The 26,239-nt window shown below is 59.9% G+C and overlaps 2 protein-coding genes across 2 annotated transcripts; one reads left to right on the top strand and one right to left on the bottom strand.

Annotated features, from left to right (window-relative positions):
• The first annotated feature begins 2,284 nt into the window (after positions 1-2,284).
• Positions 2,285-14,560, top strand: RASL10B (RAS like family 10 member B). Its single transcript, XM_002719243.6, has 4 exons — positions 2,285-2,521; positions 6,070-6,436; positions 11,776-11,900; positions 12,335-14,560. Exons 2-4 carry the CDS (start codon positions 6,221-6,223, stop codon positions 12,603-12,605), a joined length of 612 nt encoding a protein of 203 aa, XP_002719289.1. The 5' UTR covers positions 2,285-2,521; positions 6,070-6,220; the 3' UTR covers positions 12,606-14,560.
• Positions 13,963-24,334, bottom strand: GAS2L2 (growth arrest specific 2 like 2). The gene is made up of 6 exons (XM_002719070.6): positions 23,481-24,334; positions 22,037-22,278; positions 19,814-19,921; positions 18,696-18,792; positions 17,883-18,135; positions 13,963-16,918 (listed from the first exon to the last, which is right to left on the bottom strand). The coding sequence occupies exons 1-6, from the start codon at positions 23,863-23,865 to the stop codon at positions 15,388-15,390; spliced, it is 2,616 nt and encodes an 871-aa protein (XP_002719116.4). The 5' UTR covers positions 23,866-24,334; the 3' UTR covers positions 13,963-15,387.
• Positions 24,335-26,239: the final 1,905 nt, after the last annotated feature.

Genomic DNA, 26,239 nt, shown 5'->3' with positions numbered 1-26,239 from the left:
AGGTCCCCAGTGCAAGCAGAGAACTCCACTCTCGCCCCACCTCTCCCACTGTGGTGGTGGAAGAGGGTGAGGCTCAAGTCTAGTCTCTGGCTTTCTCCGCCTTGGTTTATTCAATCCCCATTTATGGTCAGCGGCTCCAGAATCAGGCCAAACAGCCTCTGAGAACTCCGTGGGGTCCTCAGCTCCGACCGGGTCTGTGTTCTCTCTGTCTCGCAGACAGGCCCAGGCGTCCGCTCCCTGCGAGTCTGAGCCTGGACCTCAGCCATCAGGCGTCCTCAGCTGAACCAGAGCGGCCTGCGGCTCCATGTCAGAGCCCAGGTCAGGGCCTCCGGAGGCCTTTTCACCAAGGGAATCCTGACCATGGCAAAGGGAGCAGGAGACCAGAGGGTGTGTGTCCTTAGCTCAAAGTGACTTGACTCAAGTCTTGAAGTCAGACCAATTAGTGGGGTTTCAATTAAAATCATGCTTTAAATGACACGAGGCCGGCAGGAGGCCCTGTGGCTTAGCGTCCTCCGTAGATCTGAGAAGCCTGGCCCCACGGGACTAGTGTGAGCCCTGCGAGGTGTGTTATTTTCAGCCCACTTCGGGCTGAAGCGGAACCAGAACAGCAGCCACAAAGCCTGAGACCCTCGGGCCAGGGCAGATGAAAGATTCCCAGCTGGAATGTGGGGATAGACAGTGCCCCAGATTTATTTGAGAGCCTCCTAGTGACCCCATTGTAGTCCCACGGGGCCACTCTGACTTCTCCCCCCATCAAAGTAGTGCTCTGGGAGGAGGCCGCCCTGGCCCTTCTCAGCCCTCTGCTAGCCTCCAGCTGCTGCCCTGGCCCTGCTCACGGCCCCACCCCGACCCCCAGGGGCCCACCTAGGATAAATGGGAATGCAGGGCGGTGTTCACCTTCCCCTGGAATGCCTATGTTCTAAAAAGCAAGAAAAATAGAGGCCACACACCGAGGTCTCCTGTGTAGGCCAGGCATTGTGGTAAGGACTGTGCACGCCTTCTCCCACTGACCCGGTCGGTAACAGAGGGGAACAACCAGTCACGTCTCCATGTCAGAGAAAGGCACCAGACTTGACAGTTGCAGGGACTGGCCTTCAGTCACCTGGGAAGTGGCAGGGTCAGGCTTTAGAAGGGGCCCAAGTGCAGAGCCCACAGGGAGGAGGAAGCGGGTTCTGTGAGAGCGCTGAGCCCACAGCAGTATGAAGGCGCGGTGGAGGAGCCAGGGGTAAAAGCACGGATGAGGAACTCCCCAGACTACGGGGTCTACAATGCGCTTCCTGCCCGGGCCGGATCCCAGCTCCATCCTGGCCCTTAGGACCTGGCCTCGCTGTGCTGCCAGCCTCCTGGGCTCCTGACCGCTTCCTGCACTCCTCCAGCCGCTGTAGTTGCTGTGGACTTGTGCTGACCAGGGCTCCACGCCTGTGGCCTCCCTGCCCCACGGCCACTTCTTCCAGCCTCGCTTCCTTGAAAGTTGCCTCCTCTGCCGCCTCCACTGGCTCCTCCCTGCTCTCCCCCAGCACACACTGGCAGTGCTCATCTGCACCTCCCTGGGTCCCCCCATTGCACTGTGGACCCCGCAAGTGTCCCGCAGTACTTGTATTCCATTTTGCCTTATAGTAACTACTCGGCCCCTCTTGGCCTCAGCTAAAACAATCTACCTCACAGAATTGTGGGGATTAAGTCTTGGGGTGCAGGCAAGGTGCATGGACGCTGTCCTGCACAATGCAAGTGAGCTATTCATGAAGTGTTGATGATGATTGCTTCAGAATAAACGCATGGGTGATTTTGCCCTTAACCCTAGCAAATGCTGGTATTGTCCCCGTCTGGAAAAGAGGGGACCATTGGTTTTAGGGGAGCTCATGATTGACAGGCAAACCGCATTGTTTGACGCAGGCCGGCTTTGCCTCTCCCGGCCGCCGCTGCGAAGGGTGAGCAGGACCACCCTTCGCTCTGTCCTCCAGGGCTGGAGAGGAAGAGCCTGCGTGTCTCCAGTTCCCCGCGCCAGGACTGAAGGCGGCGGATGGGGCAGGGTCTAAGGCAGAGCTGCGGCGGGGAGCGGGTGCCGGGCGCCCGGTGGAGAGGAGAACATCGCAGAGCCAGAGTCGGGATGAGACCAAAGGCTGCAGGCCCTTGCCCGTCCCTCTGGCCCACTCCCCCAAGCTAGAGCTCAGTTCCCGCAGGGAGTCTGCAGGGGGTGAAGGTCGGGGCTGGGATGGAGGACGCAGTCCAGTCTGCCCAGCGAACACGTCGGGCTCAGGGACCCAGCGGAACGCGCGCCCGCCGCCCGCCCTCCTCCGCCGCCGCTGCCGGCGGGAGCGGGCGGCGCGCTCCGCAGGGCGAGCAGGGGCTGGCGCTCCCGACCCCTCGGCGGACCGCACTGCCCCCGCGCCGCCCCAGCCCGCCCCGACTGCACGGCGGGGCCGCCCCTTCTCTCCCCCCGGGCGGGGAGCCGGGGGCAGCGCCGGAGCCCGGGGGGAGCGCGGCCGGCCGGCCAGGGCAGGGGCAGCTAGGACGGCCCCGGGTAAGCGGCGGGAGCGGGCGGGCCGGGGCAGGGGCCGGGCGACGGGGAGGTCACGGGTGGGGCGGGGCGGGGTGGAGGGGACGGCCGGGCCGAGGGGCGTCGGGGCGAGCGGGGAGGAGGGGGCTGGCGGGGAAGCGGCGCGGGGCGGCCACGTGAGAGCTGGCGCTGGGGGCGGGGGTGCCTGCGCGGTGCTGGAGGCGGAGAGCGAGCCGGGCTCCTGCACCCCCCACCCCCAAACTCCTGCCAAGCGGGTCCTGGGGAGCCCGGCATCTGCCGTCGCCCCCGACGCGAACGTGGTGGGAACAGCGGGCAGAAGTGTGACCCGGTCCCCGGGATGCGCAAAGCGCCGGCTCTCGGCGTGGGGCAGGGACCCAGGCGTCCGGAAGGAAGGGAGGCCACAGGAGCCATGCTTTGGCCCCTGTGCAAGTCCCCGGTCTCTGGGCGGGTGCTGTCTGCAGACTCACTGCAGAGCGCAGGCCTTGGGGAGGGAGCGCTGGGGGGCCTGGGCCCCGCAGCTAGGGACAGACCCCTTCACTCCCGGCCCGCTGGGGGTCCTGGGTGATTAAAGCTCACACCTAGTACCTCCCACCGGGAAGAAGGAAGGGGCACCCACTGATGGCCTCTGAGTTGAAAGCAGGGCCACACTTGGGCCTGGTGAGTTCCAGGAAGGTGGTCCCAGCCCCCGGGGCCTCTCGCACCCCCTTCCTGAGGCTGAGCCCTGCTTTTCACCCCCGCCCCAGAAAAGGCTGGCTCCTGGCAGCCCAGTGTGGTGTCCAGGGGAGTCTGCAGCTTGGGGGCCTCCCAGGAACCTGAGGGGCCACACCCAGAGGAAGGCCAGGGCTCTCCTGTGATCCTTGCCCTCTCTCCTACCCCACCTGTGGGCCTGCTTATGTAATTAGCCCAGCTGAGTGTCTGCCCAGCTGGCAGTCCCGGGATGCTGAGGACCTAGGGGCCTGGAGGGGCATCCTGGGAGGAGGATCCAGGAGTTGGAAGGAAGCAGCCTGTGTAAGTGCAGAAGCACCTGTTGGAAAGGACTGGGCGCGGGCCGGGAGGATCAGGCACCTACCTAGTCTTAGCTGGTTCAGCGGTCTCGGAGGTCTTCACTTACCTAAAGCTCTAGGTTTGCTTTGCTTTTTTTTTTTTTTTTTTTTCTTTTTCTTTTTGACAGGCAGAATGGACAGTGAGAGACAGAGACAGAGAGAAAGGTCTTCCTTTTTGCCGTTGGTTCACCCTCCAATGGCCGCTGCAGCCGGCGCTCTGCGGCCGGCGCAGCACGCTGATCCGAAGGCAGGAGCCAGGTGCTTCTCCTGGTCTCCCATGGGGTGCAGGGCCCAAGCACTTGGGCCATCCTCCACTGCACTCCCTGGCCACAGCAGAGAGCTGGCCTGGAAGAGGGGCAACCGGGACAGAATCCGGCGCCCCGACTGGGACTAGAACCCGGTGTGCCGGTGCCGCAAGGCAGAGGATTAGCCTTTTGAGCCGCAGCGCTGGCCTGCTTTGCTTTTACCTTCAATAAAATACAGGCAAGAATCTCTCTCTCTCTCTTTCTCTCTCTCTCTCCACACACACACACACACACACACACACACACCATGTATGTGAGCCCATGCAACAGTGGATTATGTTCCCTCCCAGGATTGCTAGGTGGTCCCACTTAGATTGTGGGAAACCTTAGGTGAGTCAAGGGCCCCTAGCCACCACTTACGGGGCACCTGCTGTGTGCCGTGCACTTGGCTTTTCATGTACTACCTTGTAACCCTCTGTGAAGTTTCTTGCCCAAGGTCACACTGTAGGTAAATGGCAGAGCTGGGAAACAAACCCTACTGGTTTTTTTTTTTTTTTTTTTTTTTAAGATTTATTTATTTATTTGAAAGTCAGAGTTACACAGAGAGAGGAGAGGCAGAGAGACAGAGAGAGAGGTCTTGCATCTGCTGGTTCACTCTCCAATTAGCCACGAGGGCCGGAGCTGTGCTGATCCAAAGCCAGGAGCCAGGAGCTTCTTCTGGGTTTCCCACGTGGGTACAGGGCCCAAGCAGTTGGGCCATCTTCTACTGCTTTCTCAGGCCATAGCAGTGAGCTGGTTCAGAAGTGAAGCAGCTGGGACTCAAACCGGCGCCCGCATGGGATGCCGACACTGCAGGCAGTGGCTTTACCCGCTACACCACAGCGCCAGCCCCCCTACTGGGTCTTACTCCAAATCCTGCCTTTTGTTTCCTTTGCTGTGTGTACACATAGCCCATGAACTGTGTCCTGTGAACTGGGACAGCCTGGGGGACACACCTGTGAGTCATGTGTATGTGGGAGGAGCCTGCATCTACATGAGTGCACATGCGTGCTAAAAATCATGGCCCTGCCCGGTCCAGCAGACCCCAGACTCATTTGGCAGACACTGGGTCACCCTCCTGGGTTCGGTCCCCAGATGGGAGGTCTCTGGTACATAACCAGCCTCCCTGGTCACCGTCACCAGCAGAAAGAGAAAAGGTCTCTCCTCCTGGCTGAGAGATTAGCTTGGATTATTTCAAAAATAGGGGTGACCAACCCTTTTTACATAAATGCAGAGCAGGGCTCAGATGGAGCAGGTCCTTTGCCCACAGCCCCACAGCTAGAAAATGCTGGGGTTTCTACCCTCACTCTAAAGTCACAAGCTGAGCAAGTGAGGAGCTAATGAGTCCATGTCAGGGTTCTACCTCCTCCTGGGCCCCTGCTGCTCTCTTCCTGGGCCCCTGCTGTGCGCCGCTGCCTCTGAGGCCCCGGAGGTGCCAGAGAATCAGACCCAGCCCTTGGCCCAGAGGCACTCACCAGTTAGAATCACTGAACTTGAAAGTTGGAATTGCCGCAACAGTCGGAAAAGGGAACTGCCGTTCCTAGGCGGGTGGCTCTGGGCACCCTTTGCCTCCTCTCCTGTCTCGGGTGGGAAAGCCAATGCTTGTGTTGACCTAGGGTAATCCTGCGGGCCTGCCTGGCATCCTGTGTAGAGCCAAAGACCTCGTCCAGCGCAGTGCTTCTCGGTCGAGAGCCTTTGGAAATGTGCCGCGGCCTCTTTGGCCATAGGATGGCACCTCGCAGGTGCCCTGCTGTGTGTGGGCAGTCCCGCACAGCAAGGGGTTCCCTCCACTGAGACAGCCTGGCCTAGAGAGAGGCCCTGCTCCAGGATGAGACGGATACAGGGAAAGCTGAGGTCTGAACCCACCGCAGTTCAGTGCTTTCACTCGGTTCTCATAGCCTTGGTTGGGGAGTGGGACCTGGTGAAAAGTCAGGTCATGGTGCGAGTCCAGATGGTTGAAGGCACCTGCGGATCTGCAGGGAAAAGTGGAGGAGGAGGAGGAGTTGGATGCCAGGGCTTTGCATAGGTGGGAAAAGAAAGGCAGGGCGGGGCTGGTTGTCACTGAGCACGTGCAGCGGTCTCTCCATGTGGCAGTGGGAACTGGCCAGGAGCTCAGTGCTCACCACTGCCTTGGCAGCACCACTTGCTATGGCACCGGGCAGGAGCAGCCCCAGCCAGGTCCCGGAGCAGGGACGTGCACTAAGCCCTCCTCTCCTCCCCACAGTCCATCCAGGCGGAGGCCGCAGAGGGCCCGGGGCCGGCAGAGGCAGCGATGGTTGGTCCTGACGGTGGCTGAGCCCCCCGCCCCTGGAATATGCAGCCCTGGGGAGCCCCAGGCAGTGGCAAGGACGCGGTGGCGGAGTGGGGCGGGAGGCATGGTCTCCACCTACCGGGTGGCCGTGCTGGGGGCGCGAGGCGTGGGCAAGAGTGCCATCGTGCGCCAGTTCCTGTACAACGAGTTCAGCGAGGTCTGCGTGCCCACCACCGCCCGCCGCCTCTACCTGCCTGCTGTCGTCATGAACGGCCACGTGCACGACCTCCAGATCCTCGACTTCCCGCCCATCAGCGCCTTCCCTGTCAACACGCTGCAGGTAGAGGGGCCCTCGGCAGGGGGCGGGGGGCGGGGGCGGGCTGGACTCCAGCCCCAGTGCCAGGCTTCAGAGCTCTGCCCTCCGTCTTGGGCCGCCCTGCCTAACGCTGGTCCAGCAGGAGTCTTTTCATTTGTGTGCTAATTTAGTCACCAAATATTTGCTGACCGTTTAATGTGGGCCAGGCCTTGCACTGGGCACCAGGGCAGAAGAGCAAGCAAAATGGACGGGGACTTTCGTCTGCAGGCACTCGCAGTCTGGGGAGACGGTGCTACTGTGGGTCAGTGCCGCCACTGCAGGCACAGGCCATCCACCCCACCCGCACGTGCTGGGCTGGCTGGCGTTGCAAGAGGCCGTGGCTCAGCTGAGGCAGCTTTAGGCAGGCAGGGGCAGTGGAGAGAAGTGCAGGGGACACTAGCTGCCTCTCAGTGCTCCAGGCTTGCCCCCACAACCTCAGAGCCTCCCTCCACGTTGGCTGTGGAAGGGACCACAGAAGAACTGGCCAGGCACCAGGCTAGGTGTGCTCTCAGAGATGCAGCACCCTCAGGCCGGGTCTCTAGCCCGTGGGCCCCTTCTCTTAGGTGAAGCGCTGCCTGCTGTCCTCGCAACCTGCCTGCTGGGCACCCTTCCTGCGGGGTTTGGATTTAAAGGCCCCCAGCACCCTCGCCTATGTCGCTCCCTGCCCTGTCCTGCTGGGCCCAAGCCATCTTTCCCTCTCTCTGCCTCCACCGAGAGGGAGCGGAGTGCAGGGTGTCTGCTCGCAGAAGGCAGCTTCTGGCCTGAGTGTGTGCAGGTTTGCAGGCAGGTCAGGCACAAGAGGCCGGGGACAGGGCGGGGCTGGTTGTCACTGAGCACGTGCAGCGGTCTCTCCACGTGGCAGTGGGGACTGGCCGGGAGCTCAGTGCTCACCGCTGTCTTGGCAGCACCACCCAGGAAGTTCTGGATCCAGCCACAAACACCTGTCTCTCCCATCCCGGCACATGGGGTCTGCACCAAAGACACCAGCTTCTGTCCCAGAAGCAGTGAGGCTGAGCTGGCTGAGCCATGGGTCCAGGGACAGGGCCTGAAGGTTCCCTCTGCAGGAGACAAATGGCACCCTGAGTGATGCACAAGTCTGGCCCCGAGCCTGTACACTGAGCTTTATTTTTCTGCACTTTGTGTATTTATTTATTTTTAAAGCTTCCTCTATGTCTTTTAAAGGCAGAGTTACAGAGAGAGAGAGAGAGAGAGCTTCCATCTGCTGATTCACTCCCCAAATGGCCACAACGGCTGGGGTTGGGCCAGGCCTAAGCCAGGAGTCAGGAGCTTCTTCTGGGTCTCCCACATGGGTGCAGGGACCCAAGGACTTAAGCCATCTTCCACTGCTTTCCCAGGTGCATTAGCAGGGAGCTGGATCGGAAGTGGAGCAGCTGGGACTCGAACCAGTGCCCTTATTGAATGCCGGCCCTGCAGGTGGAGGCTTAACTCACTGCACCATAATGGCAGCCCTGATTTTTTAATGTAATTTTAATTTTTGAATAGGAAAGATACAATTTTTTAAAGATTTATTAAAATGTATTTGAGAGGTAGAGTTACAGACAGTGAGAGGGGAGATAGAAAGGTCTTCCATCTGCTGGTTCACTCCCCAGGTTGCCGCAACAACTGGAGCTGAGCCGATCCGAAGCCAGGAACTAGGAGTTTCCTCTGGGTCTCCAACACAAATGCAGGGGCCCAAGCACTTGAGCCATCTTCTACTGCTTTCCCAGGCCACAGCAGAGAGCTGGATTGGAAGAGGAGCAGCCGGGACTAGAACTGGTGCCCAGAGGGGATGTTGGTGCTGCAGGGCAAGGATTAATCTGCTGAGCCAAAGTACTGGCATCAAGATAAAATTTTTTAAAAAGATTTATTTTAAGGGCCAGCGCTGTGGTGTAGCAAGTAAAGCCACTGCCTGCAGTGCTGGCATCCCATATGGGCGCTGGTTTGAGTCTTGGCTGCTCCACTTCTGATCTAGCTCTCTGCTATGGCCTGGGAAAGCATTAGAGGATGGCCCAAGCCCTTGGGCCCCTGCACCCGTGTGGGAAGACCTGGAAGAAGCTCCTGGCTCCTGGCTTTGGATAGGTGCAGCTCCGGCTGTTGCAGCCAATTGGGGAGTGAACCATTGGATAGAAGACCTCCCTCCTCTCTCTCTCTCTCTCTCTCTCTCTCTGCATCTTCTTTCTCTGCATAACTCTGACTTTCAAATAAATAAATAAATCTTTAAAAAAATATTTAATTATTTGAAAGAGTTACAGACAGGGAAAGAGAGAGATTTTCCATACACTGATTCACTCCCCAAATGGCCACAATGGTCAGGGCTGGGCCAGGCTGAAGCCAGGAGCTTTGACTGGGTCTCCCAGCATGGGTGCAGGGGCCTAAGCACTTGGGCCATCTCCTGCTGCTTTCTGAGACATATTAGCAGGGAAGTGGATCAGAAGTGGAGCAGCTGGGACTCGCACCAGCAACCATATGGGATGCCGGCTTGCAGGTGGCGGCTTAACCCATTATGCCACAACGCCAGCCCTGAAAGATAGAATTTAGAAGCTCAGATTTTGGCCTAGAGAAATCTCAGCCCACCCACTACCCTCACTCTCTGTAACCATAATCACTGGCTTTTTATTCATATTTCCAGGATTTCTTTACTCAAGTAAGAACATGTGTTCTTATTTCACCCGCCCTTACATAAAAACAAACAGTCAACTCCGTACTGTCTGTCCTCGTTTTGTGTTGGTTGAGACTGGGAGGTCGCCTGTCAGTGTGTGCAGGACTCCCTCACTGCTTCTCACGGCTGCACCGTGCTCCACTGAGGAGCCGTCCCTGGTGTCCCATGTGGACGGACAGAGGCTGGTTTCCAGTCTCGTGCTATTTCAGTCACTGCCGCAGCGAACAGGTTGTCCATGAGTCACTTTGCACGTTGGTCCGTATATCCGTGGATGCTTCCCAGAAACGGCGTTTCCTGAGCAAGGGGCGGAAGCAGCCTGAATCTGGAAGGCGTCGCCAGAGTCCCCTCTGTGCTCCCTGGGCAGCCGGGAGAGCCGGTTTCCCTAAAGCCTGGCCATCAGGGTGTTGTCAGATGATCAGTCAAATTTTGCACAATCTGCTAAAGGTGGTGTGACGTCTTCAGTATTTCATGTGGAATTTATTTGAATCTCTGATGAAGAGTGTGGATGAGCACCTTTTTATGTGTTTAAGAGCCTTTGTGTTTCTTGTGGAAACTGTTACTATTCTCTGCCCGCGTTTCCGTGAGATTCTTGGCCCTCTCCTTCTTGATCAACCTTGACTGGGGACTTCAGGGTGTCCAAGATGCCAGCCCTGGAGCACAGGCAAGGGACTTGGAGTAGAGAGATACTGAGAAGAGGCCCCGGAGTCCCCAAAGCCCGAGCACCCTGACGCCACTTTCTGAAAATGAAACAGTACATTCAGCCCAGATGCAGGCGAGATCCAGCCTGGGAGAGCAGGGTTCCCTGGGGCTGAGCCTCAGGTGTCCCTTCCACGGCCCCTCTGCTGTCAGAGGAGCGAGTGGAGGTTGGAGGACATAGGTAACCCACCAAAGAAGTGGCCAGCCAACCCCTGTGGAGACCCCCACCCGGCGGCCGAGCCTCCCTCAGCCCCTGTGTCTCTGGAACTAAACTCGGTTTCCACTACTGCTCTGACTTGACACGGTTCCATGATGATCTTTTTTGGAATCTATCGAAACCACGCAAAGAGCAAGCTGGAAGGCAAGCTGAGCTTCCTCGCTTCCTCCCTTCGGTCGAGAGGTGAAGGGGGGGACAACCCAGCCTCTCCATTTGGGGAGCCCCTAGAGAGGAGGGGGGCAGCCTGAGGGTCCCTTTGAAGAGGCAGCATGTTGTGGGCGCTTCCCCAGCAGGGAGTCTGCGAGGACAGGAGCCTCTCCCACCCTGGGACTCCCCACCGACCTCTGCTCCTTGGGGGGAAGGGCAGGCTGCATGTGTGTGCAAGGGTGCCGCCTCCCAGAGGTCACCGTGGCCCCCGGAGTGCAGTCTTGCCCGGCCTGAGAGGAAGCCACTTCGTGCTTTCGGATGGTCTCAGGTTTGTCCTCAGCATCCTCCCCTGCACCAAAACTTAAAACCTCAGCGCAAAGAAAAGATGCCACATCATCTCCCCGGGGAAACCCACTGCAGCACTTGCGAGCCTTGGAGTTGGGCAGGGCTGTTCTGAAGTCAGACTTCCCCCAGCACTATCACCACCAGAGTCTTGTCCCTTGTTCCTTCCGGGAGGTGGGGAACCGGCTGTAGTCCCCCATGCCTGGTCCTTGCCCCAGCTCAGCGCAGCAGCGGGGGCGTGAGGCATCCTGATCTTCCGTCTGGGTCCTCCAGGGAGAAAGCCCTGGCTCGCTCTGTTTTTCCAGCTTCAGGAACCCCCTTCTTTCCATATGCTGGCTGCCTGAAAGTGCTCTTGCTACTTGCATCTGTTGGCAGGTTAATTAGCTAATTAATCTCCGAAGGAAGCTGCTCTTTAGCCCACTCAGCCTTGTTCCACAGCCCCTCCCTGAGAATTTGCCACAAACACCCAGGAAGTTCCAGCTTTCTGGAGCTGCCTGGAAAACTGCTCTTACATCTGCACCCCACCCCTCACCCCTGCATGCATCCAGTCTTAGTCGTTTTGTGCAGCGTGGAGCATGCAGAAGCAGCACATTGGGCAGCTTTAGAGCCAGATTGGTGCTGTTCAGGACCATGGAGAGCTCAGGAGCCTTGGTATGTGGGAGCATTTGCTAAGCGCCAACAGGGCTAGGCAGGGAGACTGGGAGGAAGGAGCATGTAAACGGAGGAGGGCTTTGACCCTGGCCCTTTCAGGAGCTCACGGCAGAAATGTGAGAAACAGAGGAGTCCTAACAAAGGTACAATCGAAGGGTGGTTAGAACGTGGGGGATGGAGGGAGCAGTCCTCTCCTTGCAGGGGGAGTAGGAAATCAGGAAGACTCCTTGGAGGAGGCACTGGAGCAGAATCTTGGAAGATAGAGATTTCAACAGGTTCAGCAGCTGGCTCAGGGCTAGGCTCTTACAGGCACGTAATACATGTAGAACAAAGAGCTGGCTGTACGGGTGAGGAGACCAAATGGAACAAGACCAGTCTAACCTCCAGATGTGCACAAGTGAGTGCCTCTGTAGGCCAGACACTGTGACCTCTGTCCTGGCTTGGGGGAGTGGGGACGCTGCACACTGAACTCCTCCACTCTTGCTGGGCCTGGCCTGTGGGGGGTGGTTGGGTGGGGGAGGCTTCAGGGGCAGTGGCAGGAGAGCATTTAGCAGGCCGGGGGCGGCAGCTGGGGACTAGCTCTGACCCTGGGACTTGCTGTGGGGGTTGCAGGAGTGGGCAGACACCTGCTGCAGGGGACTCCGAAGCGTCCACGCCTACATCCTGGTCTACGATATCTGCTGCTTTGACAGCTTTGAGTACGTCAAGACCATCCGCCAGCAGATCCTGGAGACGAGGTGAGGGCTGCGGTCGCCTGTGCCACCCGTGGACGCCCCATGCCAGCAGCTCTGGAAGGAAGGGGACAGTAGGGGTGGGGGACGTAGTGAAGGGTGTGTGTGCCCCTGGTTCCCACACTTCCACTGCAGCGTGCACACTCCTGTGTTCTGCTGTCCCCATTTCTGTTAACTCATTTTAGGACCCGGAGTGTGCAGGTGGCTAGGCTAGGGGAGTGGTTAACAGCAGAGTTCCAGGGCCGCTCACCCACGTGACTGTTGGCCAGTTAGCAAGCCTCTGCCTCCTCGGTAAAGTGGGGATTAGAAATAGTGATCAGTTCTGCTGCTGAGAGACTTCCCTCAAGGGCGGAGGGCCCCGCAGCACACAGGGGACGGTAGTAAAGGCCCCGTAGTGGCGAGAACTCGCGAGATTCTGAGACTCCGGCCTCGCCCTGCAGAGTGATCGGCACCTCGGAGACGCCCATCATCATCGTGGGCAACAAGCGGGACCTGCAGCGTGGACGCGTGATCCCGCGCTGGAACGTGTCGCACCTGGTGCGCAAGACCTGGAAGTGCGGCTACGTGGAGTGCTCGGCCAAGTACAACTGGCACATCCTGCTGCTCTTCAGCGAGCTGCTCAAGAGCGTCGGCTGCGCCCGCTGCAAGCACGTGCACGCCGCCCTGCGCTTCCAGGGCGCGCTGCGCCGCAACCGCTGCGCCATCATGTGAGGCCGCGGGCCCCTGCAGCTGCGCCGGGGCGGCGGGGGTGGCTCCAGGCCACGCATCTCCCAGTGACAGGTCGAGGCGAGAGGGAGCCTCCCGGTCACCGCGCACTCCCCTCCCGCCTCGCCGGCCAGTCTTCCTGGGACAGCCGCCTTCGGGCTGTAGTCAGCGCCGTACCCAGCCTGGCCTGAAGGGGCGCCCCAGCCCTTGGGGGTTGGGGGTGAGTGCGTGAAATGCAGAGGGGCTGCCTTGGCCGGGCCCCATCCGTCTTCTCCCGAGTGTGTCTGTCAGTACCCCGCGTCTGTTGGTTCTTCCCTGTCTCAGCCGCCCTCCTGTGCCCCTCGCCGCCCCCAGCTCCGTTCACAGGGCTCTCATCTCCTCCATCCCCTGGTTACAGATCCTGGCAGCCGGGCCTTCCAAAAGTCAGCAGCACCGGCACAGGGCAGAAAGATGGCGGGTGGCCCAAGACCACGACCAGGGGGTCGGAGAGTTGAGATCCGGGATCAGATAGGGGGAGAAGGCTGAGCTCTCCCTCCTTTGGGGAGACCTCTCCTGCCAGCAGCCCCCAGAGACACAACCACCTACCTTCCAGCCTTAACTCGATGGTCCGTCCCTGCCGGGTACCCTGTCCCCTCTTCCTCACCCCAAGGCCAGATCACCCTCTGAGTTAAGACTTTTTATTTTCTTTGACAGAGTATGCCATGGGAATGCCCTGAAGGACAGATCCCTTTCCGCGATGTCAGGTTCAAGTCCCCCACCCCCTCCTGCACTGGGGGAGGTGGAGTTCTAGGGGCTGGCGGTGGGGAGGGTGGTGCCCAGGGGGAGCTGGGTTGCATTAGTGAAGACACTCTCTCCCTGCCCCAGGCCTGGCTAATCTGAGGAGGAGCAGCCCCTGGAGAGAATCATAGGGATGCCTGTGCTTGGGGAGCTAGCCTGCATCCCCACCCTTGGGTGGAGGCCCTCAGGATCTGACACCCCATCCCCACACCAGTTAGCCCTACGCCCTAACTCACACTCCACCCCATTTTCTTCGGCTGCCTGGCCGGGTTTCTACCTCTCGTCACCGGAGCTGATCACTGTCAGTTTTGTACCAATTTAGAAATAACAATAATAGTGAAGATTCTAGGAACGGCCTGAGGGATTCTGGGGGATGTGGAGGGAGGGAGAAGTGGTTCCGTGTCCCCGCTGCCCCCTCCCCGGCCACCTGGCCTGGCGTTGTTAGAAGCAGGGCAGACAGGACAGCTCAGCCGTGGTCAGCCTCGCTGAGGCTGTGGGGGGGCACTGCCACCAAGATCCTGTCGCCCGGGATGGTGATGGCAGGGAGTCGGGAGGGTCACGGGTGGAAATTGGTCATTGCGATCCAGGGTGGGAGGGAATCTGTGACTCTGTTCCTGCTTCCCCAGCCCAGCCCCACTCCCTCCACCCACTGGGGGTAGCACAGTCCTGCAGTGACCGCCCTGACCGTGGGCCGTCCAGTGCCCCTGGGTTCTAGTCCCTGCTGTGCCGTTTGACACTGGGCAGTGGCCTGCTCTCTCCGAGCCTCCCTCTGAAGCAGAGGCAGGGCTCCCCTTCCCCACACTTCCGCGTGGCTGGGAGGGTAAGAAAGAGGGCCTGCCCCCCATTGTGCCTGCACCCCTGCCCCCCAGTTCACCAGGGGGCATGGGGTGAGGGGTGGCAGCATCTCACATGCCCCACGACCCCCAACTCTAAGGCACCTGAGGTAGAGGTGGGGGCCCCAGGCCTCTGGCCGCCCCCTGTGGGAGCCACTGGAAAGCCTCCCCTGAGAGGCCCCCCTCGCCCCTCCTCTCCACCCTAGGTCCGATTTCAGGTCCCTCCACCCCCCATGCTGAGTCTCTGTCCTCTCCACTTGCCCACAGGGTCTGGAAGTGCGTGTGACACCCATTGAAATGTTATTGGAAGTCGGATTAAAAATCAGGGAGTGTTTTCCCTCGTTTCTGTACCGAGGTGTCTGCTCCATTCCTCACAGTGGGAGGGGAGGGGCCTTCAGGGCTTGGTGGAAGGGGGTTGAGGGTCCCAAGATCTGAGGGATCAGGGGAAGGAGTGACACTTGTGTCCTTTCCACCTAACTCAGTTCTCCCAACTCCAGTGATCTGGATGGGAAGCATCCCGCTCCCCTGCCACTCTCTGGAAACTGTCATAATGGGACTGAGTCGTAGGCTGTCCTCTGCTGCTTCTCCCTCCCTGGCCTTTCAGCCATAACTTTTGGCTATAACTGTGTTAGGAACACCCCCCTGCCATGAGTGAGCTCAGGACCAAGCTGGGATGTCCTTGGGCAGCCTGTGGCCCTGTCCATGGTGCTGACCCCGACCCACCTGCCATTTGAGGATGATTGGCATGGTGGCTCAAGAGAGGCTTCCTCTCCCCTTGGCTCCTCCCCTCCAGTGGGAGAACACTTGAAGCCACGCCTCCCTGCACCAGCACAGTCTTGGAGGGAGGGGCTCCAGGACAGGCCTGTATGCATGTAAGGTACAGAATCTGTGCAAACAGGTGGGCATGGCCAGAGGCCAGGAGTTTGGCAAGCTGTCATGGGGAAGGGTGGTAAGATACAGGGTAGCCCCACTGCCCCTGGCCTAACCTGAGTCAGATGCAGTGACGGGTGGCCCCTGAGCCTGACTGAGCACATGGGAGCCTGTGTTTGTCTGTCTTCTGGTTCCCTCCTGGCCTAGGTCCTGCACTGAGGTGAGATTTCCCTCCTGCTCCTGCAGCTGCCTCTCCCGTGAACACACAGGCTGCTTTGCTGTTCCCTTCCTCCCAACCCGCAGGCCGCTCAGACCCAGGATTCCTCCTCAAGCGGGGGCGGGGCCGGAGGGGGCTGCGGAGGCTGCTGGCCCTCTGAAGGCTGGGGGTCGCTCTTCCCTAGGGCAGCTGGCTCCCTCCTCTCATTTTCTTCCCCCTCCTCATCTGCCAAAGCCCCATCCACCAGGGGCATCTGCCCTCCCTTGCTGCCCAGTGCTGCTCTCGGCAGCCTGCCCCTGGGGGGTGGCCTGGCTGGACCCAGGCAGAGGTAGGCCAGGGGCTTGGGGATTCGTGATGGCCGTTTTTCAGGCCTGTGGTCTCTCCGGGGCCGGATCCTGGGCCTCAGCTTCAGCTTGTAGATGGATGGGATCCTCTGGGGCTTCCGGAGTGTTCTCTTGCTCTTCTTCGTGCCCAGGTGTGTCTTGGCCTTGTCAGCACTGGCGTCCACGGGTGACGCAGTGGCCAGGTCCGGCCTGGCAGACACAGTAGGCCCTGAGTAGCCTTGCCCTCTGTGAGGCAGGCCCTTCCCCATCCTGGCGCCCTTGGCACAGACGCCTGGCTTTGCTCTCGCTCCCAGCTTCCCTTTGGGGCTTCCTGGGCTTGTGGTAGCAGCTGGCTTAGGGGAGCCAGTTGGGGCTGCCTTCCAGGCTCCCAAGTCTACTTTCAGGAGAGGTGGGGGGCTCTGAGCCAGTTCTTGAATGACTTTGTCATAAAGGCTGGCAGTCTCAGGCCACCGCGCACCCAGGCTGGGGACATAGACTCCACTGCGAGGGATGCCCTGAGGCCCTGTGCCCCGAGGATGGGCAGCCCCCACCTCTAGAAGCTTCATGTTGGTCAAAATCTCCTCTTCGAGGCTATGGTAGACGGGCTGCTCCTTGGTGCTGCCCAGGGGCCGGGGAGTGAGCCTCCCGTCCTGCTCCTGAAGACCCAGTCCCCGTGGTTCTTCAGCCTTTGCGGTGAGCCGGGTGTGTGGCTTCTGCTCCCCCTGGTTCATTGCGACACAGCCGTCCCCATGTCTGGACCCAGCCAGGTCTCCTGTGACAGCCCCTAACAGGAAAGGGCCTTTCTCTGGCTTTGCAGTGGGACCTCCACTTGTGGTACCTGGTGTGGGGGGGCGGGCTAGGGGCAGCCGAATGGGGATCCTGGTGAATCCTTTAACAGGAGATGGGGTGTGGATGGGTGCGGGCTCCCTGATGGACAGGGAAGCACCCTCCGCCTCTCCTTGGAGGGGCAGCCTGAGGCCCAGGGGCTGGGCTGAGCTACAGGGACGAGGCAGGGGAGAAGGTCCTCTCGCTGATGTCCCTTTGGTGGTGGCCTCAGGGACTCGGAGTCTCTGGGGCGTGGGGGCCCTGGTGTGGGCTCCCCGGCCGTCTGTCTCCTCATGAATCCAAGCTGTGGGAGTCCTTCCTCTGGAGAGTGAGGGGGAGCATCTGTGCTCTCTCTTCCCTGATGAGGTGCGCTGTGGGTCTTGGCCACTAGGGGTGGGCAAAGATTGGGGACTTAGTGAGCCATCCCCAGCTGGCAGCTGCCTCTGAGACGGGGTGAGTGACCTCTCCTGGGACCTGAAAGGGAGAGAGAATCATAAGCCTGGAAAGGAAGACAGATCGGGCCTGCACTGTGGTGTAGTGGATAAAGCTGCCACCTGGGACGCCAGCATCCCATATGGCACCAGTTCAAGTCCTGGCTGCTCCACTTCCAATCCAGCCCCCTGCTAATGCACCTAAGAAAGCGGTGGAAGATGGCTCAGGTGATTGGGCCCTTGCACCCACATGGGAGACCTGGAAGAAGCTCTGGGCTCCTGGCTTCGGTCTGGCCTAGCCCTAGTCATTGCAGCCATTTGGGGAGTGAACCAGTGGATGGAAGACCTCTCTCTCTGGATCTTTCTTTCAAATAAATGAAATAAATCCTAAAGACAGACAGAAAAGATAGATGATAGATAGATAGATAGATAGATAGATAGATAGATAGATAGATAGATAGATACATAGATAAAATAGATACAACTGGGCAGGGTCATCCAGGCCAGGCCCCTGGCTCCGGGCAGGGATGACCAGTGGTGAGGGGGCTGGGCCTCCTGCTGAATGACAGAGAGACCACTCTGTGACCACCCTAGAGTCCCCCTGGAGGCAGTCACTGTCTAAATCTCTTCTCCCTCACTCCCTGTGCAGCAGACTGAAGGAGCCTGGTCCAGGCCTAGGGTACTTCCAACCCCTCAAAGTGGGATCCCAGAGGTCTGGCCAGCAGAGCTCACCGGTCTCAGGGGGAGGTCTTAGCCTCAGCTCTACCACAGAATGGCAGAAGGACCTTAGGTAAGTCTGTTCCCTTTTCAGGCCTCAGGCTGCTTATCTGTGAAATGGGTGGGCAGATGGAGACACTAGACCCAAAGGTATTGGTTGCTTTTCTGGTTCTGAACTCCCGAGGTGTTGTTGGGGTAGGGACACCTGTTTCCTTTGTCTCAGGGCAGGTGCCCACTAAGAATGTGTTCTCTGCAGAGGACAGAGGCCCTTCTCTGTCCCTCCCCTGTACCTCAGGAATGGCGCCATCTCGCGGAGGACCCCTGCCACTGCTCCTTGTTCACTGCAGGCTCTGGGGGAGGAAGAGGCTGGGGGCCTCAGCTTTCGGCCTGCAGCTGTGTACGTCTTCCAGTCCACGGGGGGCAGCGGGCTCTGGGAGCGACTGATGGTCATCGTAGGCTGGGGCTGCGAGGGTCCGTCCTGCACCCTCACTTCGTGCTGCACCGGTGGGCCTGGGGGCTTCAGGAAGCTGCCCGGCTTGTGGGCTACCAACACAGCCAGAGAAAGGAGAGGAGGAAAGGGCTCAGTCGCTGCAGCTGGGGCCATTTCTGCTCCCCAGCTGTCCCACGCCTGCCATCCCGCCTCACAGACAGTGGGTCCCACAGCCCTGCACCAGAGCTTCCTGCTAGGACACCGGATACAATGTTTCTCAGAGTGTCCTGCTGGGGGACTTACTTAGAGCTGGGATGGTATTGAGGCCCACAGCTTTCACTTAGATTATGTGCTTATTTTGGGATGTCTTGAGGGGCTGGTGGAGATTTAAAGACCTTCCAGATCGGGCTTGGGCTAACATGTTGGACCCCAGCACCGCCATGCACCCGACCAAATGCTGATTCTACGTGGGCTGCGCGCCATCTGGTGGCTGTCATTAACCCTGCACCGTGACTGCCCAGCTAGAGCTGACTCTCCTCCATCCTCCCCACCCTTCCGCGCACACTCTTATCCCCAGAGATCAGACCTACTCCCACCTCTGCTTCCAGCCTCCCTGCCGAGAGCTACGTCTCTCCAACCAGCAGCGCAGGGATAGGATACTCAGGGGACTCACAGAGGGAGGTGCACCGGCAGGGGTCGTGTTTGTCCAGATAATGGCCGAGCGTGTCCCAGCCGCCCCCAACACGCACCATCACGTGGTCCCGCAGGATCTGAGGGTGCAAGGGTGAGACAGAGGGCAGCCACTGTTTGCGGGCCAGCCCGCAGCCTTCCAGCGCCCATCCAGGGATGCTCATTGCATCCTCACGCACACACTCGGACACTCACTCTCGCGCGCAGGTGTGTGGTTGGGAGCTTGCATATTTGCAGCTCGAGTCTGTCCTGTGACCAGCAGCTGGTAACACGTGTTGTTGCTAAGAGTGGGGGCAGGCTGGCACTCAGGGAGTTGCCCCCCAACTGGACAAGGGATCTCCGGGGCAGCGGGCAGCCTGCCCTGCCTGGCCCTCCCTTCGCTGGAGAGGGGCTTGCACCACACCTGCTTTGTGTGCGACAGAGCCCAGCCGTCTCTGAGGTGAACCCCAAGGCTGCTCTAGGCTTTCATTTCCGCTGCTGAGAAGTGGGGCTGCAGTTCCCTGCGCTGCCTGCTTCTCAGGGCTTTTGCCCCAGGCGCTGCGTGAGGGCTCCGGCAGCTGGCTCTGCTTCCCATGTGGCTTGTGCCCAAGGAAAGGGTTTGACCGTGCCTACCGAGCTGCTGGCCACGCCCCTGGGGACAGATCATTGCTGCCCAGGCACAGACAGGAGGCGGGAGTGGTGGGAGGCCCATCTCAGACCTCTCCCTCGGCTCTCTCTGCAGAAGGCACTGAGCCCGGCACGGCAGGGGTGAGTGATGAGGTCCCCACACGGAATACTGACTTGAGGCTCTCAGGCCCCTTGCTCTGACCAAACCTGGGGGTGCAGTGGAGGGGTGGGATGGGAAGGGAAGTGAGGGTTCCCTGCTTCTGCCTGGTGCCACCATCTAAAAGCTGCGGTGGTGACAGAAGGGGGATGGGCTTGCCAACTCTGCCAGTAGGCTCCTGGAATTCTCTGGGGAGAAGGGGAGCCCCAAGGCCTGATGCTTGGACTGAAAGCTGACTTCCTATCCTACCTTCAGGCCCCAGCGAGGTCTCGTGGGAAGACAGCCTCTTCTGCTGACCCGGGGGTAGGGGGAGGCTTCCACCCCAAGACGGGACTTACCCGGATGAAGATGAGAGTGTTGGAGTCCCCCACGCGGTACCTGCCCTCAGATACCTTGACCATGGAGAACTGCACTGGGCACGTGCAGCGGCTCACCAGGCTCTGCACCTGTGGGCAGTGGGCACTGGGCTCAACCTTCCCCTCTGCCCAGACACCCAAGCTCCCGCTACGCTGGGTCAAGCTCAGTGGGGGCCCCGTCTGCCCCAACCACCACCAGGGTTTCTGTTGAGGTCAGGGCTGAGGACTGAGAGGGAGGTCAGAGAAGACAGGAGAGCAGCCTGGAAATGACCCAGGCAGGACGAGACCTGGGGCAGTCTCCCCTGGGGTCAGAGGACGAAGGCGGTGCAGTGTGCCGGGTAAGGAGGTGGCCCAAGACACCTGACAGGCTTGGGACAGGGTTCTGGGCCACAGGCCTTGAGGTGGTTTTTTGTTGTTGTTTTTGGTTTTTTGGTTTTGTTGTTGTTCATTTGAAAGGCAAAGTTAGAGGGAGAGATGGAGAGACAAAGAGATCTTCATCCACAGGTTCACTCCCTAAATGGCCACAAGAGCCAGAACTGGGCCAGTCTGAAGCCGGGAGCCAGGGGCTTCATCCAGGTCTCTCACATGGGTGCAGGGGCCCAAGGAGTTGGGCCCTCTTCTACTGCTTTCCCAGGTGCATTCGCATGGAGCTGGATCAGCAGCAGAGCAGCTGGGACTCGAACCAGCGCCCATGTGTGTTGCAGGCGGCAGCTTTACCTGCTGTGCCATAGCACCGGCCCCAGCAGGCCTTGAGTTAGAGACCTCCCGGAAGTGCATCTTGCCTGGTGGCAGAAGTGGGGTTCATCGCAGCAGGGGTCCTCGGCAAGGGCCAGCCCAGCATCGGGCACGCCAGCACAGCCTTCCTGCAACGCAGCCTTCAGCACCAGGAGGCTGTGCCGAGGCCCTGGTAACAGGACTGCCACCTTTACACCAGGTAGAGCGGGCGGCGCTCGCGCCGGGGGCCCCGGGATACTCAGGAGTTGGCCTAAAGCTGTGGCAGCAGGGTCCACGGGGGCTCCACGGGGGCTCCTCAGGGCCACACGTGCCCAGGACAAGACCAAGTGTGCTTTCCTAACCAAGGGGCAGGAGATCATTGCAAAGGTGGAAGGCACACAGAAAGCTAGATTTTTTAAAAATGAAGCTTTTTGAATAAAAAGTATTACAAGCCATGGTGAGTGCCAACTCCCATGGAGCTATCCTCTGTGCAGACACTGTCCCAAGCCCTTTGCAGGTGCTGGTGCTGGCGCATCTAATACTCAGTGGTCAGGGCTGCACTATGGCGTAGTGGGTAAAGCCGCCACCTGTAACACCGGCATCCCATATGGTTTACTTCTTGGCTGCTCCACTTCTGAAACAGTTCCTTGCTAATGCGCTTGGGAAAGCAACAGAAGATGGCCCAAGTCCTTGGGCCCCTGCACCCACGGGGGAGACCCAGAAGAAGCTCCTGGCTCCTGGCTCTGGCCTGGCTGTTGAGGCTATTTTGGGATTGAACCAGTGGATGGAAGACCTCTCTCTCTCTTTCCCCTGTGACTTTGAAATAAATAAATCTTCAAACAATAAAAGCAGTCACAGAAAGGCTGTGCTGTTACTATCCCATGCTGGATAAGGGAATCCAGGCACAGAGAGGTTGTCACACAGCCAGGAAGCAGTGGAACTAAAACTTGAACCAAGGTATCCAAGAGGACGCACAGTCTTTCAACAAGCAACCCACGCAGGCTTGAGTGAGGTGTGGATGCTGTGCGGCGTTAAAAGGTAATAAATGGCAGTGGTGGAGCTGTACCACCTGTGGTTAGGGCTGGACTCAGTGCGCAGCATGACAAAGCCCACATCCTATGGGGAGCCCACATCCTATGTCAGGGCGCCTGGGTTCAAGTTCTGACTCCACTTCCGGGTCCAACTTCCTGCTAATGTGCAGCAGGTGATGGCTCAAGGCCTTGGGCCATCCCTTGCCACCCACGTGCGAGACCTGCATTGAGTTCCAGGCTCCTGGCTGCAGCCTGGCCCAGCCCTGGCTGTTCTGGCCCTTTCGGTATAACCAGCTGATGGAAGATCTCCGTGTGTCTGTCTGTCTGTCTCTCTCTCTCTCTCTGCCTTTCGAATGAAGGAAGTCACACCTGGATTAGTGTCAGGGCAGGAACTGGAGCTACAGAAAACGGTGGCTCAGAGGGTCTAGGGCGGGAGTTGGGGGGGGGTGGAGCCCCTCACCACGTGATCCAAGTTGCGGAAGTGGCAGGGCCGGTGCGCGGGAGGCGCGGGCCGCGGCGGGTCGGCAGGGGGCAGCGCCAGCTCGCGCCGCAACTCCTCGTCGATCTCCTCCTCCAGCTGCACCAGGGTGGGCGCGGCCACGCCGAAGCGCCAGGCGCGGCGGCCCAGCTCCAGCAGACACAGCACCACGCTCTTCACGTTCTTGCGCAGCACCAGGTCCTCCGTCTCGAACATCAGCACCTCTGCAGGGGGCAGGGGGAAGGGGGCGGCCAGGGTCGGGAGCGCAGGACACAGCAGCTGGGCGGGGTCTGCGGATCCTGGGCTCTCAGCAGATCTGCCCCGAACCTGGGTGCTGCCCGGGCAGCACCGCAGAGGACGCTGGGGCCGCGGGCCTTCCCGACTCTGCTCGCCAGGATGGGCCCAGGAACCTGAAGCAGTTACTTCCACTTCCACCCATGCCCTGCACCTCTGACACCTGCCGGGCGTAGCAAACTCAGCCCCGCCAAGGCGTGAGGAGCCGCAGCACTAAGGTGGGAGCCCTTCCTACTCTCAGCGGCCAGCTCCGAGACCTCGGGCTAGTCCCAGGGCCTCAGCGTCCCCTTCTGTAAAAAGGGGTTATTGCCGGGCTCCGATAGCTAATGGGTGCTCAGCAGCTGCAGAGTCTGGGAAGTGCTGCCTCCTGCCCCAGCGGCTCCTCCCCTGCCAGGCCTGCGGGGAGCCGGCCCCGGCCCTCCCCTGGCTCCCTCCCACCTGCTTTGGCCTGAAGGATGATGCAGCCCGCACCTTCTTCCCATTCCTGGGCCCAAGGCCCGTGAGATGGAGCACCTGACACGGCAGTCGCTGGGTGGGCGGGCCGGCTGCGTCCACACTGGCCTCCTCCCCAGGTCTCTGCCCACTCTGGCCCTGTGCCCCACACCTGTAGCTTCTCCCCGCCCTCCCTAAGGAGCTTCACCCCTTCCGCCACACCCCCCAGGATTCCTCCCACCCCCACTTCCATTGATGTCGCAAGGCACAGCCACAGTCCTTCCTCCCGGCCCCTGCTTCCACCCCCTGGGGTTGGGGTTGCCCAGCCCAGCGCATACATCTGGGCTTGGAGCCTTCATCACTGTGGGCTGTGATTTGCCTCTACTTATCTGTCTCCTGCCAGGCGGTGCTGCCCTGGGCACTGCATCTCATTCCAGCTCACCTGTGCTCAACACAGGAGAGGTGTTCATCTGTGTTGAGTGATTCATCAGCAAACATTTATCAATCACCAGCATGCCCAGGTACTGGAATTTTCTATGAGCTGGGGAAACTGAGGCATGAGACGAGAGGAAGTAGCCCAGGGCAACTCTGGCAGGAGGACTCAGGCTCCTGACCCCCCCACCATGCAGCCTGGACCTCAGAGCGAGGACGACACCCCCCCCCCCGCCCCGAGGCTTGGATGGGGATCCAGTGCAGTTACCTTGGATGCCCATCTCCTTGCGACACCACTGGATGAAGTTGGAGACGTTGTCCCTGGCCTGGAAGGTGCCCGGCTGGGCGGCCCCGTTGCAGGCAACCCCCGCCCGGGGCACGACAAGTCTTTGGGCTAGGGCGGGGGCCTGAGCCAGGAAGGCCAGCGCAGCCTCGGTGATGGCATTGGCGTGCCGGCACAGCACCAGGCCCGTCTCCAGCACCTGCAGGAAGTTGGCTGCATCGATGTCTAGCCCGTAGAGATTCCGAAGCCACTCGGCCAGGTCTTCCTTCATGGCCTCCAGGTACTGCTCACTGGACTTGAAGGGGCGGATGCTGCGCACGGGAGGCCCCAGGGGCCCCGGCCTCCTCCTGTGTCCCTCAGGCTGGGACATGGCTGGATCCCCCCTCTCCTGCTGGCTCTTGGCCCGGCTTCCCCCCTACCCTCTGAGAGCCCGGGACCCCTGGCTCTGCTGCTGGCCGCTGGCTTCAGCCTCTGGGCCAGGCCTGGCCTCCACCCCCTGCATTCCTCAGGCCCTGCCAGAATGTTCCTTGCTTGGTGGCCCTGCGGCGACCTCACTCCCCCGGTGTCCTGTCCAGTGAAGTCCGTCTGTCCGCTCAGAGTTCGCCATCCCCCCCGGGACGGGTGGCGGTGAGGACACTCCTCTCTCCCCCAGGGACTGGGCAGGGCAGTTGCGCTGCCTGCTACCCCCCACTGGCGTCAGAGCGCAGCCGCCTGTGGCCTCTCCCGTCTGCTTCCCTCTCCTCTCCTTGGAGACGGTGGCTGCTACAAACACTGCTCCCTTCCCCGCGGGTGAGGACGGCCCTGCAGAGCAGCCGGCCCAGAGCCAGGGAGCATGTGGGGGGGGGGGGGGACTGCCGCGCCGGGGACTCCCTGGGAAGGACCAGGGCCCCTGTGTCCCTCAGTCCCAGCAGGAAGGCTGTGAAAGAAGCAGTCACGGGAGCCACAGACAGGAGTGTGGCCCTGAGTCCCCGTGTGGCCATCGCGCGCTGCCCGGCCTCTACAGGCCTCAGTTTCTCAGCTGTACAATGGGAGCCATCGTGCCTAAGTGTCTGAGGTGGTGTGAGGAATAGAGAGATGACGTGTGTGAGAGCATCAGGCCGTCAGGGCGCTCAGGCGCTGGTCTCCGGAGGTCCCGGCTCCCCGGGGTTCTCTCGGCAGCCATGTCTGCGCACCAGGACCCTGCTTCTCTGAGCACCTGCCCCGTGCCCCACTCTTGCCCTCTGATTCTTCTGAAGCAGGCTGGGCAGCGTGGCACCTCACCAGCGGCCACTGCAGTGCCTTCATCCTGCTGGGCCAGGCGTTGTGGTGCGGCGGGCTAAGCTGCCCCTTGGGATGCCTGCAAGTTCAAGTCCTGGCTGCTCCCTGCGTCCCTCCAGCTCCCTGCTAATGTGCCTGGAAAAGCAACAGAGGATGGCCCCAATGCGTGAGTCCCTGCCAGGCAGGTGGGAGACCAAGATGGAATCTGGGCTACTGGCTTCAGTCTGGCCCAGCTCCGGCTGTTATGGACATAGGGAAGCTCTCTCACTCTGTGTATGTGTGTGAATGTGTGTGTGTGTTTGTCTCTGTCACTGTGAATTTGAAATAAAATGAATACTTTTATTTATTTACCCAAAAAAGAAAACACAAAGGTTTCTTGGGCACTATTTTTTTTTTACAATTTATTTATTTATGTATTTGAGAGGCAGAGTTACAGACACAGAGAGAGGTCTTCCATCTACTGGTTCACTCCCCAAATGGCCGCAACAGCCAGAGCTGGGCTGATCCAAAGCCAGGAGCCAGGAGCTTCTTCCAGGTCTCCCACCAGGTGCAGGGGCCCAAGCACTTGGGTCATCTTCCACTGCCTTCCCAGGCCATAGCAGAAAGCGGGATCAGAAGTGGAGAAGCCAGGACTTGAACTGGCGCCCATATGGGATGCCGGCCCTGCCAAGCACTATTTAGGCCTGCAGATACCACAGTAAATAAAAGAGTGGGTCCCTGGCCTCATGTGGGCTCTGACATGGCTGGGTGATGGGTGACAGCTGAACAGAAATCTGTAGCAAGTCAGGTGGCATTAAATCCCAGGGAGAGAAGGAGATGAGGGTGGGTGTGGGGCTTAGGAAAGATGATCACTGCCAAGGTGACGTTTGCAGAGACCCGAGAGCGGGAAGGATGGGAGCCCTAGGGGGCCGGAAAGAGTGTGCAGTGGGAGCAGCCGGTGCAAAGGCTCCGAGGCAGGAGCGCGCTTGGCGTGTTCCCAGAATAGCAGACGGGCACAGTGGGAGGCAGAGAGGAAGTGGGGTCCCAGCTGGCGCACGGCCGTGTAGGTGACGCGCGTCTCTGGGGGAAATGACAGTTGCACTGAAGTATTGCGGGTGCAGGAGGCCCATGCTGCAAGCCAGGCTGCCGCCCGCGGGGAGGGCAGCAAGGATGCCAGGTGGAGCCGGTGCTGCTGCAGGCGTCCATGGGACAGCAGCGGTGGCCTAGGCCTGGAGCAGCCAGTGGAGGACGTGCCCGATGCTTACATTCCATGTAACTTTATCGAGTTAGTAAGGTTGGTCTGAAACAGCCTTTCTTCTGTTAGATTATTTTTAAATTTTCAAAAGATTTATTTATTTGAAAGGCAGAGTGACAGAGAGAGGGAGAGACACGTACAGAGAAAATGAGCTCTTCCAGCTGCTGGTTCACTCCCCAAATGACCCCAGCAGATGGGGCGGAGCCAGGCTGGAGCCAGGAGCCAGGACCGCCATCCCAGACTCCCACATGGG

The sequence above is a fragment of the Oryctolagus cuniculus genome, chromosome 17 (assembly GCF_051225735.1).
Source record: "Oryctolagus cuniculus isolate XC-2025 breed Fujian yellow rabbit chromosome 17, ASM5122573v1, whole genome shotgun sequence".
Taxonomy (NCBI): Eukaryota; Metazoa; Chordata; class Mammalia; order Lagomorpha; family Leporidae; genus Oryctolagus; species Oryctolagus cuniculus.
This window is presented reverse-complemented; position numbering and strand designations above follow the sequence as displayed.

Excerpts from the sequence above, each read along its gene's own strand:
- GAS2L2 (XM_002719070.6), bottom strand. The coding sequence starts at position 23,865 with ATGTCCCAGCCTGAGGGACACAGGAGGAGGCCGGGGCCCCTGGGGCCT. Across the intron at positions 18,793-19,813 it reads ACACTCTCATCTTCATCCGG|ATCCTGCGGGACCACGTGAT; the intron begins GTAAGTCCCGTC and ends TTGCACCCTCAG. Across the intron at positions 16,919-17,882 it reads GAGATGGCGCCATTCCTGAG|GTCCCAGGAGAGGTCACTCA; the intron begins GTACAGGGGAGG and ends TCTCCCTTTCAG.
- RASL10B (XM_002719243.6), top strand. The coding sequence starts at position 6,221 with ATGGTCTCCACCTACCGGGTGGCCGTGCTGGGGGCGCGAGGCGTGGGC. Across the intron at positions 6,437-11,775 it reads TCCCTGTCAACACGCTGCAG|GAGTGGGCAGACACCTGCTG; the intron begins GTAGAGGGGCCC and ends TGGGGGTTGCAG. Across the intron at positions 11,901-12,334 it reads CAGCAGATCCTGGAGACGAG|AGTGATCGGCACCTCGGAGA; the intron begins GTGAGGGCTGCG and ends CTCGCCCTGCAG.